Source organism: Poeciliopsis prolifica, unplaced genomic scaffold (assembly GCF_027474105.1).
Source record: "Poeciliopsis prolifica strain line A6 unplaced genomic scaffold, Auburn_PproV2 SCAFFOLD028, whole genome shotgun sequence".
Lineage (NCBI taxonomy): Eukaryota > Metazoa > Chordata > Actinopteri > Cyprinodontiformes > Poeciliidae > Poeciliopsis > Poeciliopsis prolifica.
Window position 1 is genome coordinate 1,698,025 of NW_026562403.1, and position 14,866 is coordinate 1,712,890.

The 14,866-nt window shown below is 37.0% G+C and overlaps 1 protein-coding gene across 6 annotated transcripts in view; it reads left to right on the forward strand.

Moving 5' to 3' along the window:
- mctp1a (multiple C2 domains, transmembrane 1a) overlaps positions 1-14,866 on the forward strand; it is a 127,019-nt gene that overhangs the window by 15,174 nt on the left and 96,979 nt on the right. The window contains exon 1 of one of the 6 annotated variants that reach the window (XM_055049240.1): positions 5,728-5,826. The exons of the other annotated variants lie outside the window; for them this stretch is intronic. Coding sequence (XP_054905215.1) covers positions 5,785-5,826 — 42 coding nt within the window. The 5' untranslated portion in view covers positions 5,728-5,784. Of the gene's footprint in view, positions 1-5,727; positions 5,827-14,866 lie in introns of those variants that run through there. 6 annotated transcript variants of the gene reach the window in all.

The window sequence follows — 14,866 nt, forward strand, 5'->3', positions numbered from 1 at the left end:
AAATAACCCTCACCCTCTACAAGTGTTTCTCATCCATTGCATCTGTTATTGAATACAACGTGTCAGTTATAATTGCATTGCCCAACATTCATTTTACCTTTTTCATCATGGCTTATGTATTACATGTCATGTAAGCTATGAAACACTATTAGAAAACTGAGTTATTTGTATTTTATTCTGGGTTTTTTGGATAACATACTGAATGCTTGTTGCAGCAGAGCTGGGAAAAGTAGCTTTGGTGATATACTGAGATCATTTTTTCATTAGCAATTTTTTTCTCTGGTGAAACAGTAATTACTTCCTTGCTTTATCTGGTTTATGTACATATAGCCTATGTACAGCTCTGGAAAAAAGTAATAAAATGAAAACTGGATTTCAATAGTTTTTTATCACTTTTCTAAATTACACTGAGGGAACCCAAGATTATTAAAGAATCCCTTATAAAAGCTATGGAGAGTGCAGTATTAGTTGTATCTACTGAAATTGTGCATAATAATCTACCGCATGCATCCAATTGTATGTGTATATAATGGTGCATCTACAAGGAAATGAACATTTATACCCTGTAGCACCATTTTGCGCATGCTTTGCGTTACAATGGCATGTTTCATTACATGTGCTTTGCTTCTTTCCTTTTATACCCACAGATAATGTATTTAAAGATACCAAGATAATAAAGCAAGATGAGAAGCAGTTTCTCAGCACCTTTCCAATTTAAAGAACTCATCATTTCACTTCACTGTGCGTTTGAAGTTCATTTAAAGCTGTGGGTCCAAGAGCCTGGGTGCATTCTCTTTGTACTTGTCGGATTTTGATATTCAATATGACTGATTCAGAGAGAAAAAGTCACTGGTATTTTTCATTAGTACCTCTAAAGGGTTGTATTTTATTAATCATAGCTCGATCTACTATGCATTTTTGAACATTTGTTTGACACAAAAGGAATTGCGTCAAACAAATTAAATGGAGAGAAATATATTATCAGCTTTTATCAAAAATATTCATAGGCACAGAAGCAAATAATTAATTTCACTGTCTCCTGACTTGCGCATGCTGCAGGTATAATGTCATTCTCTGCTACAATCTGTGGGACTAACCAGACATTGAGTTACACCACACATAAGATACATGCTTTTCAGTACATAGTAGTAGTGTTACTTTAGGACAAAGATTGGTCAGCCTCAACTAAGAATTTTTGTTTGTTTGGTTTCTTAGCTTCAAATTAGCACTATTTATTTTTAAAAGCCTGAGTATCACCAGAGCTACTTGAACCACAGTTTGAGAACCACAGATTGGGTAAAACTAATTACTCGGAGGGCACTTATTACAGAGAAGAAATCTTGAAAATGACACCCATAACGACCTGTGGGGAAAAAAATGAAGTCACTTGGCCTTTTATGGGAAAATATAATTGTTTTTGAATGGGATTCTATTAGCGTGTGAAATTCTTTGAAGCCAAGACCTCGAGACTTCCATTATTAAAAAAACATAAAGCTTTTTGCCTGAAAGCACTTTTACTCATATACATTACATGTCTATGACACATATTGGATATTCAGAAACATTTTAAAACTTCTTGAGGCAATGAAGGCATGGAAAAAGCAGCTTACGCTGGAAGCAAAGGGTTTGTCTCTCCCAGTTTATTGCATTCTTTTGTTAGATGTCAAGTGCAAATTGGCAATCTAGAAGCAACCAGAACCTTTCGAGGTTAGTGACAGTTCAAATGGGGAAAGGAGACATGGTGGGGACAAAGGGACTGGGCGCCTTATCAACAGTCACGGTGGAGGCAGTTGTGCAAGTAGCAAGTGATGACCTAAGCAATGTCAAGGAATGATAAAGGAAAAGGGAGGAAGATAGGCGCAGACAAAGAGACAGACAAAAGTAAACAGAGATGATGAATCCATCTATAGATCCAGGGGAAGAAGTGATTCTCCCAGGAGGGGGTTCTGTTTGGCCTGGATCCCAGTGATGATTAGCTTCTGTAGTGACTCTGCTTAAAACAAACCAGAACTTTTTTTTTTTTTGCATCCTTGCATCCACTAATCCTCTATGATCATATGGTTTTCTTCCACTGCCTTTACATATTTTATTTGTGTTTTTCCCTTGACTTAACTTTTTTTTAACCTTTCACTTTTATGCTTGGTTTGTTGACCAGTTACACTTATTTTTATTTATAGAAGCCTGCTTTTTTACTCTTTTTTTTAAAAATTGGTTTGCTTAGGTAGCATACATAATAAGAATGGCAGTGTTTTAAATCTGCTGGGCAATCTGATTGAAGAACTGTAGTTGAGTGATATCGGCTTACGAATGCTTGCAAAACTTACAAAATAGAATTTATCACTTTATGTGCAAAATACATACAAAAATGTGAGTGAAGCTTGAATAAGCTTAATATATAGAGCTGAAAAACACAAACATTCAAGGCAAAAATTGCAGCCAAAATCAACTCAAAAGGAAAAACAATGATTGTTTGATAAAGGTTGAAAGAAAAGACACCATCAATAGCAGCAGGAGATCAAACAATAGTTTGATCTATGAAAACAGTGTGTCTGTCCACCTACAAAGCATTTATTGTTGCCGGCTGTTAAAAAAATTTCTGACTTGCTTCTGTAATTTTGTTGCATTTACTCAATGTGGCTGCTTGACATTCATAAAATCCATTGTTTATTTGAATTCTAGAGAAAAGGTCAAAGTCTATGAGGAAAATTAAATCTATTTTTGTATTGTACAAACAGCTCTGTGTGTGTACATCTTTGCTTCTTGCCTACCATCCCTGCCCATCTGTCGGCTCGTCTGACACCAGTCAGCTACCAGTGACAAAGCCTGCATCCCTTCCCGTTTCCTCCACTGATGACTCTGCAGCATAGCGAAGAGATTTGCACGGGCTTTCAGGAGCTCTTGTCAGCTCTTCTGTCTGTTATGTCACGCAGAGTTATAGCTGAAGTGCGAGGCACACGTGTGTTTGTTTTACTAATGATGCGCGGTGCATGTTTGGGCGCGTGTCTTTGTTGTGCCTGCGCTATGACGTGTGATGAGTTATGAGGAAACAGATGGTGCACACTGCAGGGTTTGGAGATGCAAGCGGAGATTCAGACAAGGGTGGATGTAGAGCATGGACATTTGTTTTTGAATATTTGGTGTGATTGCGTGTGCACCAGAAATGTCTTATTTTGGTTGAAAAATAAACAATATTTCAGCATTCTCTCTATATATTTAACTAAATGAAAGAAATGTAATTTTGCTGCACAACTCTGCTTGCCTTTCAGAGTAATGTGTTCCAGTTAGATATTTAGGTGTATTTCACCAGTGGCGTATTAATGCCCAGCCAGTAATCAAGGATATAAGCAGCATTTTAGAAATCAACCTACCAGAATCTTTAGGCAGAAACCAGCTTTTGTAACACTTTTACCTTTTTAGCATTATTAAAACAGCAAACTCCAGTTACATAATGTGAAGAATGTAGTTTCTAATTCTAAATCTGCCACCTATTACACAGACATTGAAAGCTCTAATGAAGAGAATAGAGGTCTTTTGCTGTATCTGCTCTGTTTTCTTTTGAAAAATATCACTTTCTCACAGCCTGGATGAATCACCTACCTGGGTTGATATATGTATATTAACATGACTTGAAAGTTGAAAATTAGTCCTAAAAGAATCTTTTTTGACGTTAACATTGTTTTTTCTAATGCTAACTGTAACCATATCATTTAAAACACATGATGTGTGACTATTTCACCCGATAAATATGAGGTATCATCATTATTTATTTATTTTTTATCACAACAACAAAAGATATGTGCTTGTGGGCCAAAAGTAAAAAGAGAAAAGTTCTATGACAGTGTTGTGTTCTGTGCAGCTAGTTAATGCAAGAGCTTCTTTCTGTAAATGGACTCTCAGTACTTTATATGTGAAAACATATTTGTAAAACTAAAACTATTTCCTTCATCGTACACTTTACCAAATCCAATTGTTTTAAATTGACTTTGACTTAGGCGAAATACAGTGCTGGGGCATGCAACGCAGCATCATAAACATTTCCTGTAAGAGTCTTTATCTGTAATGCCGCTGGTTTTGCGGCTGTATGTTGTTGGGAACTCAGCAACTGTAGTCATAAGACCTGCTGACTGACACGGCGCTGATCAAGACTAACACAACAGCAGACATGAAAGGGACAGCTGTCGTGTCCCGGGACCTGACTCTACTGTAATACAAGAACAAGTACACTCTCTCCCACATACATGCGCATACATGCACACCCACAAACTGCATAGCTGACAGTGCCAAGAAGCCAAGTGGCACCTCCCTGTTGCTGTGTCCCTCTGTCTGGTCTGGTGTCTGGCTTTTAGCTTTTTGAATGTAAAGGGAACGGAAACCCGCAAGATATTGATTACCCTCATCTGCAACTGTGTTTGTGATGTTTTTTAGATTTGCTTTTTTTGTTTTTATCCCTCTTTACTCTATCAATTGACTCTATTAATTTTAATATATGCCTGTTAGTTTTCAATAAATGGGTTGACTCTACTCATGGGCTGGTTGGCAGTATGAACAATATTCTGACTTATGCCAGTGTGTGTTTATGTAAATGTGGAAAAAGTGAAGTTATTGAGACAACATTTTATATTGTGCTTGCTATGTTAGAAAACTAAACTATTTTGAGCATTAAGCTATAAAAACATAATGACTTGCTGCAGGTAGGGTGAAGGAGAGGTCATACATCAATGCGGTAGTGAAATATTACTGCAGGTCCTAACCATTACCCAACTAGCGCACGCTACTGGTACACAGGGGTGTTTTTTATTCCTACAGCTCTTGCCCCTGTTACACATTTTTCATGTTTTTGGCCACTATACCTGCCACTGCAGGTATAGATTTGGGAAAATGTAATAAGGTAGAGAACAATGCTACACACCTTCTGAAATTTAACTTTGATTAAAAAAAAAAATAAATAAAAATAGTCAGAAGAAGTTTCTCTTTGTTTATTTTTGTTTTTATTTGTACACAACTTATTGTTACAGATGCACATGTTCCACACTAAAAAGGTCCTGTTGACACTGTACAGTATCTACTGGTGCAGTAATGATTTTTGTCTAAACTGAACACCTTTGTAGGTGTTTCATTAACTCCTTGAGATTAACTCAGTTTGATATGAAGTGGGTGTTAGACAGTGAATGATGACTGTCACCAGACTCCAGTATATTACTTTCAGAGTGCAGTTATAAGCAGCTGAGTGGGTAAAAAAAGGACAACTCTTACTTGCATGAGCTTTAACTTTTCTAAAACACCTGCAAAGATGAGTAAATCATCACAAGACAAAGCAAAAATCAAAAATCAAAACAGCATTAATTGCAGCTTGTAAAAGAGAGACACATGAAAACAGTGTATGCAGCTGTATTGAGTGCTTTAGGGAAGATATGTAAAGCATAGCTAAGCTTATCAAAAACATTTTAAACAAAGCACTGCTTGTAGTATTATTATGGCTGTTCTCTTATTAGTCAATTTTACAATTTTTTTTAGCATTTTTCAGTAAAGCAGTCAGGATACAGTCAGAATTGCCACAGAGTTTAGTGCTTGAGTGACAGCTAGACGGAGAGAGAGAGAGAGAGCAGTGTGCAGAGTTGTGAGTGACTGTCTGTGGGGTAACCAAAAACCTCACAGCTGGTTGGCCTTTGCTGCATGCATGCGCGAGGTGCGGAGGGAGTTAGTGTTTGTGTGGGAGCCTCTCTCATACAGGAGAGTAATCCAGCAGAAGCCGCAGTTGTAAGCTGGAGCGTGTTCAGCCTCTGGATGTTATCTCTGCCTCTATCTGCTGTTGGACAAAGCCTTACTGTAGGTATTCATTCATGCATACAAAATAATGTTTGGAGTGTCTTCCTGCTGCTTTTTTTTTTTTTCTTGTAGGAGGCTTTTTTTAGACCGGCTGATGTGAAATGGTATAGATCTACTTGCTAAGATATGCTGGTATTGTTGCATTGTTGCATTTGCTTGTTCCAGTTAGGTTTCGTTTTATAATTCGGGATGAAAGAATTTAGTGTAAGTCCAACGTTTCCATTCCTTTGTCATGTTCATCTATTTGCATGCAGATTTCCATACAAACTTTCCATGCACCTGATCTTTGCCAGGACTTATTGCTTACAGAACACATTACCCTTAGGCACAGGTGTTGGTGTTTGTTTATTTTATTTTTTTTGTGGCTGGGATGGCAGGATGGAGGCAGTGGGTGTGTTGTGTCCAGTTTCCGCCGAGCGTGGAACCTGAGCTGGCTGCTCGTGTGACACGAGACTGGCCAGACTCTAGGAAGGGAGGGGCACACGGGAGGAAGAGGTGAGGATGTGCTGACATAAAACAGGGAATCACCAAATAACTATGGGATTTGTTTGGTTTTGAATTTAGTAAAGTGCAGAAACATGCCCTGCAACTTGCGCTTCTATTTTGAGAAGCCATTATTGGCAGATTGTTTATGTGAGTCCTAAATCCCTGCTTCTCGGGTTTTGGTGCTGAACGTGCCCGGAAAGAGAGAAAAAAACATTTTTTTTCTGGGGCTCGGAAGACGAAAGATAAAGGAGGATGAAGGATGAGATGTGAGAGCAGGACTGAGGCAGAGCAACAGAAATTTCATGAGAATAGAGAGGATGAGAGACAAGAGGAAAGATTACAGCAGGTAAAAATAGAGAAGATAGCTGCAGGGGTTGAAGAGGAATGGTCTAATAAGAAGATATGTGCTCATCAGACTGGCATTAGAGAAGTTACAAGGCATCCATCTACTGGAGAAGCAGTTCTCATCCATTTTAAAGATCAACTCACATTACTCCTCAAAATCTCAGTATGTGTGTGTATGTCTATAGTCAGGGAGAGGCAGAAATCCAACATCTTGGTTCTGAAATACGTAATTCTGCCTGTTCTGCATTCATGCTCACTCGTATACAGTGCATGCATAATGCACACTGTTGAATTCTCTTAGGACTGGCTAATGTGTTTTTAACATCAGGGACAGATCCAAGAACAAGGATTTATGGGGACTCTTTTTTTCCTAAGGGGTTGCTGAATCAGTCTCTTTCTCATGAAAATTGCACATTCTTAAAAACACATTATCCACACAATGTGTATTATAGGCTTTTATGCATCGTTGAATGCGAAAAGTCAACATGGCACTTTGCTTGTTACTTATCTCGTGTGCTGGGCTTGTAAATTGAGCTGAATAATTTCAAAAAAAATTTAAATCTATGACTGCTTAGCTGCCAAAAGGTGGACCGGAGTTGAAGTGCCGCTGCTGCACTTGCAGCATTTAGTAGGTGATTCTATCTGCTGAGGAAACTGGAGAGGAAAAGGCATAACTCGGTCTTTGCAGATGGGATTGTTTAGTTACACTTGTGGGCTGTTTCTGCCTGACTGCTGGATTTGAATTCCATTCATTTTTGTGGAAAAACAAGTAAACTTGCATCAATGATTATGTACTATTTTTAAACTCACAGGTAGAGGATGAAGATTTTACACAAAACACATAATTCTAAGCCCTTTTGTCTTGGTGCTTCAAATACCTGAGCTATGCCGTGTTTCACAATAGGTTGCCTATATTCATCATCACTCTCATGACACAAATCTTGTTAAAAATGAGATGCTGATGTAGGAGAATTCAGATGTAAGTTGGTCATGTAAATACTGTATTTATGCTGTGCCTCAGCATAATGGCAGATTTGGCTGAGGCAACCACCTAGATCTGCATTTCTGCATCACAATTCTGGAGGCTGGGACTATCAGGGGCTCTCAGGTCTCTTGAGCAGCAATGACTTGTCACTCATTTCCAGTACAGTCTGGTTGAAGTTGCTAAATGGGATGTGACTAATGACACTTGGCAACCATCACTTTCCTTGTGCCAAACCATTTAACTACTGAAGATAAGATGAGTATCTCCAAAATAATATATTTTCTTTTAAAGTTGGAGTTTGATTTTAAAAGGGTGTTTAATCCCACAGATTCTTTAGAATATGACTGTGCTCTTTTAAAACAACTGCACAGTATTTTTGTTGTGCATTTCCCCTGACCCTGTACAGAGAAAATAACTTGAAAAGCACATATGAACATTTTTGAACATTTCTTTTTTTTTTGCTTTTAGTTTGTGCTTTGGCTTGTAGCTGACAATAGGTACATCTATTCCCATTAACAAAACTGAGAAATATGAAAACGAAAGTGTGAAAAAGTAAAACTAACACAAGACAGCCAAGAACCCAGCTGGAAATTGCCAGACTGGTGTAGTTGTGTTCGGATCAGTGAACTTGGGAATCAACGCAGAACACAATGTCTACCAAGGACAAGGGCATTGACAATGAATTCTGAAGATCAGATTTGGCTTCTTCAGTTGAACATTTGCATGGCAATTTATACTGTAAGAAGGAGAAAATCAGAAGAAATGTTATATTAGGAGACCTAACAAACTTGCACCCTATGGGGATCTGTAAATGCAATCTGCGTGTAGATTACTGTGAAAAAAAGGTCCTCGCTGCTCTTGCTAGTCATCATTGGTAAGCATTCATGTGGAACATTTTGAGAGAAACGTTGCTGATTTATTTAATAATTCAATTAGAGGACATCAGCAGATGTTTTGTTTAAGTTAGAGAACAGAAAAAAAATTGGCAGGGGTCATTTAAGAAAATACAAAAAAGAAAAAAGAAACAAGTCCTATCTTATTGCATGTCAACTTGAAAAATATACAGTACATACTATGGACACTTGTGTTGCATAAAAGACAAAGAAACACATCAGCTGTCTTTTCTGTTGTGGAGCTACTGAGTCAGCAGACTGAGTTCAAAATGTCTGAGAAGGATAGGCAGAGGTTTTTTCAGACCTGGTCCCAGATCAGTTTGAGAGCTTTGTCAGTGGGATTGCAGACAAGTCTCATTTTTTTTTTTTTTTTTTTTGGGTTGACAGCTTTGGTTGGCAGCGGGTGAACAGCTTGTCTTTCTATAGTGTCAGCAACACTTGATGCTCCCAGCTGAGCTTGTCACCATATTCAGAGACTATGATCTGATCTGGTTTGTGTGTGAAAGAGATGCTGTAATTCTTATCGATTTATATCTAAGTATTTTTTTATTTACAGAAAGCCACTTACACTCCCAATTATCAATGGATTTTAGCTGTTTTTTCAATTTTGTCTTTCAGGGTATTGGTCTGTTTTGTTTTCCATATTTCCCTTCATGCACTTCCGTTGTTTACATTTCTGATTCCACCACCTCCGCCTCAATCTTTCTTTCACAGTGGAACATCTTCCCTCTTCATTATTTATGGAGTGTGGCTCTGTTGTGTAGTTGGCTCCAGGATGTGTTTTAGACATTAGTTTCTATTTAATGGAAGGCAAATTTGTGTAGACATCCTCTTCAGCCTGATTGGACAGTATTTTGTAAGACGACTGAGAAGAATGTATTACAGGTTTCCATTCAGTCATATGACTTTATGACTGTTCCAACAATGACTGTTCTTGAATGACTTTATTAATGTTTTATTCATGGAGTCATTGATGCCTCATGTTCTCATCTTCTATGTGCATAACTCAGTTTTAGCCATAAACCAAACAGAGATGAGCTCATCTGGCACAACTGGGAGGATAAGTTCTGTAACAGCTGGTAGAAGGAAACAAAACTGGGTTCACATTCCCAGTATCCAGGAAGGGTAGTTCTCATAGAGTTACACAAAGAGGGCAGCTGAGGTAAGATTATGAAGGATTATGGTACAAAGGATTACCATAATAATATGAGTGATTTGTTAAGCAAGTCACTAAAGTTCTCTTGTCAAATTACAGAGTTAAATGTCAGTTTTTTCTAAGTGGATAATTGAAAGAAAAAAAACATCAAGCGTGTAATTAAATATCTACCTTCACTATAATTATTGGGTTTTGTCTCCATTATTACTTAATAGGTGAGTTATGATACATCCAGTTAGTGGGATGACATCTTTAAGAGATCGAAATATAAGATTTGTCTGGAGTTTATTTGCAGACCAAGCAGAACAAATTGGCTAAGAATAGTATAAAGCCCTGTAGAGTTCTTGGTGGTTGCTTTAAACACTTGGTTTCTCATCTGTTGGTAACCAAAAGAAGACAAACCACTCACTGTGGACATAGCTCAGTTTCCACCTTGAAAACTGACTGAGGTTTGGACATCCGGATATGTCCAAAACTCAAAAAGGCAATTCGAAAGTCTGCAAATATTTTAATAGGCAAAAAAATTTAATAAATAAGCTGACTAAACCACAATCCAGTTATACATTTATTTAGTTAGTTTAAAACAACTTATTATTGATGATTAACTTCCAAAATAAACCACCAGAGGAATCTATCCAATCTATCAATTTTAGAGCTAATACTGTGAATACAGGGCAAAGTGTATCATCTTAAAGAATGTTTATGAATTCAAATTAACCAAGTTTCTTCAAAAGTATTTTCATTATATGTGTGAAAACATTGTGAGTAGCCAGCACTATTCTTCAGTTACTTCCTCATTATTCAAGTAGTTGCTCCTATCTGGGCACACATGTGCTCCAGTAATCCCTGCTGCTTGTTATTTGAAAGGTTATGCAAGATTTATTTTTGGTAGTTAAGCATAAATTCTTCATAAGCCATCGTTCAATTAGGAGGGATTTCCTTTACCTCATAGAAAGTACTTATTTAGTATCACATAGGGACAAAAAAGAGCTATTGATTGTAATCATGGATAGGAGGGTTGATGGCAGTACAAGTGGATGATCCTTGGGAAGTCATTTATCGTAAAGCAGGTCTGACAGAATTGGTTATTTCTGTAGAGAGGAGGATATGTTGGCAATGAGAAAACAGGACACTGATCAAACCTTGTTATCCTTTGAATTGTTGTTTTAGAGAATCTCTAATAGCTTTAAGAGCAACAGAGGCATTTAGAAGTGAGTAGGAGATAGAGAGAAATAGATTGATGGACTGGGTAATATTTAAACCATGATTGCAAAATAGTTGTGGCTAATTTTGTTCATGTGAAAGAGTTTTTGCTGTATATTGGATTTAGTAAGTTCTGTAAAAAGCTTACACACCATGCTTTCCAAATGAAGACCAAGATTTGGCTGAAAATGTTTGAATTGGGACAGAAAAGGATTTTGGGGAGATGCTGGACACAACTCGTCATTGCTGCAAAATGCAGTTAAGAGACACAGAAATTATTTTCAGAGCTTTCATTTAGAAAACTTTTCCTGTGCAAAACCCCTGAACTCTGTCATTTCAAGCGGTTCCCTCCAGCACCGATAAAAGCGAAAAAAGAGGAAATGTAGTTTTGTAATTCTGATGCTATCGAAACCATCAGATAAGCAAAAACTAAAACTTTTAAGAAGCCAGTTGTTAAAGCGGGTTATTATTATGATATGAGGCAGTTGCGTTTATTTTTCTTTAGCCATAAAAAGTTTATGTAATTGGTAAAATTGACTATTTTATGTAACAAGTTTGTACACTTTGTACTGCATATTTACAATGAACATTTTGTTCCATCTTACATTCCTTGCCTGAATTTTAAACTGTGATAGCATCAAGTATTTTGTGGTTAGTTATGCAAGCACAGTTTCCTTCTTGATTGAAAGATACCAGAAATATTTGTGTCCCATTACTCTGAGCAAGAAAGACCAGAGTCCATTTGTTCTAGCTGAATAGATTTTTTTATAGTGTCACTGTACAAATTAACTCTTTCCTTTTCATTTACCATCATTTTACTTAATCACTTCATTGCTTTCTATTTTATCCATGCTAGGCTGCCTCTCTAGACTTCTCATTTATGATCATGGGCCACTGATAGACTGATGTGCTACCATCTGTTCTGTAAAATCATTTTGTACGATCAGAATTAATGGAACCGAAGAGAAAACTTGTTTCTCTCTGCATGTCCCAAAGTGTCTACTTTTGATAGAATGTTTGTACTTCAAATATCAAGTTGGAATTGCAGCTGTGTGTGCGAATGCAGTGTGTTGATTCAGTTGTGCTCGTTCCAGCAGACATGAGCTTTACCTGTCATTCCACCTGCGACGTCAGAAGAATAATTACCTCAAGCTGGACCGGAGTGGGAAGAAGCTTGCAATTTATACAGCAGGCTGCTCGACTGTTATTAGGGAAAGAGCACACCAAAGAAACCTCATTATTTAGTCGAGTGGCTCTTGTCACATTACATAGGGTCAACGTGCACATACTGAGAAGCAATCATACTCTCATAGCCGCGCGTACTGAAGTTTCTCATCAGCATTAATAAATGGACTGCACCACCATTTTAAGATTATGTTTGACGCAACGTGATTTTAATGAACTGTGTCTTACTGAAGCATTTCCATCTTTTTCATGTCTTTACGTTTTGTCCTATTATAATCACAACACCACTGGGACTTTACAAAACAGACTAACGCAATAGTGCGTGATTGTGAAGCTAAAGGTTTTCAAATAAAAAGTTCCTTTTACTCTGATACTCCTAAATAAACTATGGAAATACAAATATAGGAATTTATTTTGAGGGCAAAATTATTAAACTGCATACAGTTTGAGATTTTGGAAAAATTTCAGAAAAGAATGACTGTTGACCACAGATATTTAAATATCTGGGACAGCATTACATTTTATTCCTCACTGTAAATAATATAGCCTTTTTTTATGTAAGTAAGGTAAATCTTACTAAACCATGAAATCAAAACTGAGGCTTTTGTAAGTTGTGGTTGTGATTGTAGGGTCTCTGTACCGTGCTGTTGTGTTCAGTTCTACGGTTTGAACACTGAAGGAGGGAGGCTTTACCTTTGCAACACTCTGACATTGACAGAAATAATAAAACAAAAATATTTGTTTGATTTGTGTGGCATTTAGCAAACAGAAATGTCTATTTTTACTGATTATGTTAACATCTTGTTTAGTCTTCGATAAAATACAGTGCAACCAATTATGTACAATAAATTTGCTTCTCACGGCAGAATAATGAACCACTTCATGTTAGTCTGTCACATGAAATCCTGATCAAATTAATTGATGTTTGACTTTGTAACATTAGTTAAAAACTACAAGGATCACAAATGTTTTTGCAAGGCATTGCATAATGTTTGACTTCCAAATTGTGCTTTAAATCATTTCCAGACAAGTAAAACAGTTTCCAGACAAGTAAGATGTTTTGTGACACAATAGAGTACAAAGATGGATCGAATTCAACAGAGACAGATAATCTACTGGATTCAGTTCACTTGTCATAGAAAAAATGATGGATGAAAGTTGCTAACACCTTTGCCATCTCTGGGTGACTCAGTCAGTAGCTGGTGATTTCAGGTGCAAAATCTGCAAATATTTGTTATCCTTTCTTACAACCAGATAATGACTGTCACATTTTGTTGATGCGTGAGTTACTTTTTAAAATAACAAAGATAAGTATCTGTAAAAATGTGCAATATTTTGTTGTTTACACTGAATTTCCACTCGGTCTTACATAAAATATAAGAGGAGGATTTTAAGACATATACAGCTGGAAACAACCTCAGTCTTCTTCAGTGTTTTCCTCCCCCATATGTTCTAAATTTAGTGCAAGTACAAAAAAAAAAACCGAATACATTTCTAGCAATGTATTAGGCCTCACTGGCAAACCTCAAGAGTCTTTCCTACAAGATGTGGTTGTGATTGTAGGGTCTCTGTACCGTGCTGTTGTGTTCAGTTCTACGGTTTGAACACTGAAGGAGGGACTCTGGGTCAGCACTCTTTTCATGACAGATTTAAACTACATCAGAATGAATGAATACATAGTTTCCTTTTATTTATTTGGGGACATTGAATCTGTATGGCTCTGTATTAACTTAGTCATCTTTTTGAAAGCTTAGATGCTTGTCTTCTGTATGTGTTTAAAATATGTGCCAGGAGTCCTGTTTGCTGCAAATGAAATAATCAGATGAACAGATTAGCAAATCATAGACCTGGCACAATGTTTCCATCTGAGCTCAGATTAAGGTATTCAGCATAGATTAATTAGAAGGTAGTTTCAGGATTGGACATCAATCGCAAACAAGGCCAGTGACAATGCAATCTAATTTTCTACCAGACACATAACCCCGGGATACCAACACCTCAACATCAGGACCATTAGCTCAGCAGCATGATTTAGATAACAACCATCCATCACTATGTCAGGAAATAAAACTACTAAAGTTGATCTGACAAAATTCTTGAAAGGGGAAGCAGAAACCCTCCCCACTGCTCTAGTAAAGGGAAGTGAATAGAGCTTGAAGATGTGATTTGTTTAATCTGAGTTTCATTGATTCACTGCTTTTATGCTAAACCTAGTTATAGCACTGCAAAACTCTTTCAATATAGGTCATATGATCTACATATTGGTTCATCTCACCAAAAAAAAAAAGAAAAAAAAGAAAATTGAATTAAGATATAAAGTTATTTCTGTTTTAAGATTTTTAAGAATACTTTTGGTCACAAATTACAGTGGAATCAGTTGCCAAAGCGCCATGTGCTGTGCTAAATAATAAATAAAGTCTGGGTTTTCAAACAGTAATTGAAAGTGCTCTGACAAAGAGTGAAAAAATGATATTTTCTGCTAATGACAAAGCAGGAATAGGTTCAGGATATTTTTAAAGGGACATTCAGATCATGGAAATTACCTGCCATCACGGTGAGAAATGAGAATCTGGCTACATACGGTGCCAAGGTCTAACTCCAGGCTACTCTTGTACAAAAGAAGTAACTATTATGTTTTGCTGCCCAGAAAGAAATATTTGACTGATTAATATTCTCAAGATCGTATGTAAATACTAAGGCTGACATTAAAAATGGTCGGCTCTTCACTTTTGAAAACCTATAGTCATTATGGCATTATGGAGTTAGACGATGCCTGATCCTAAGGAT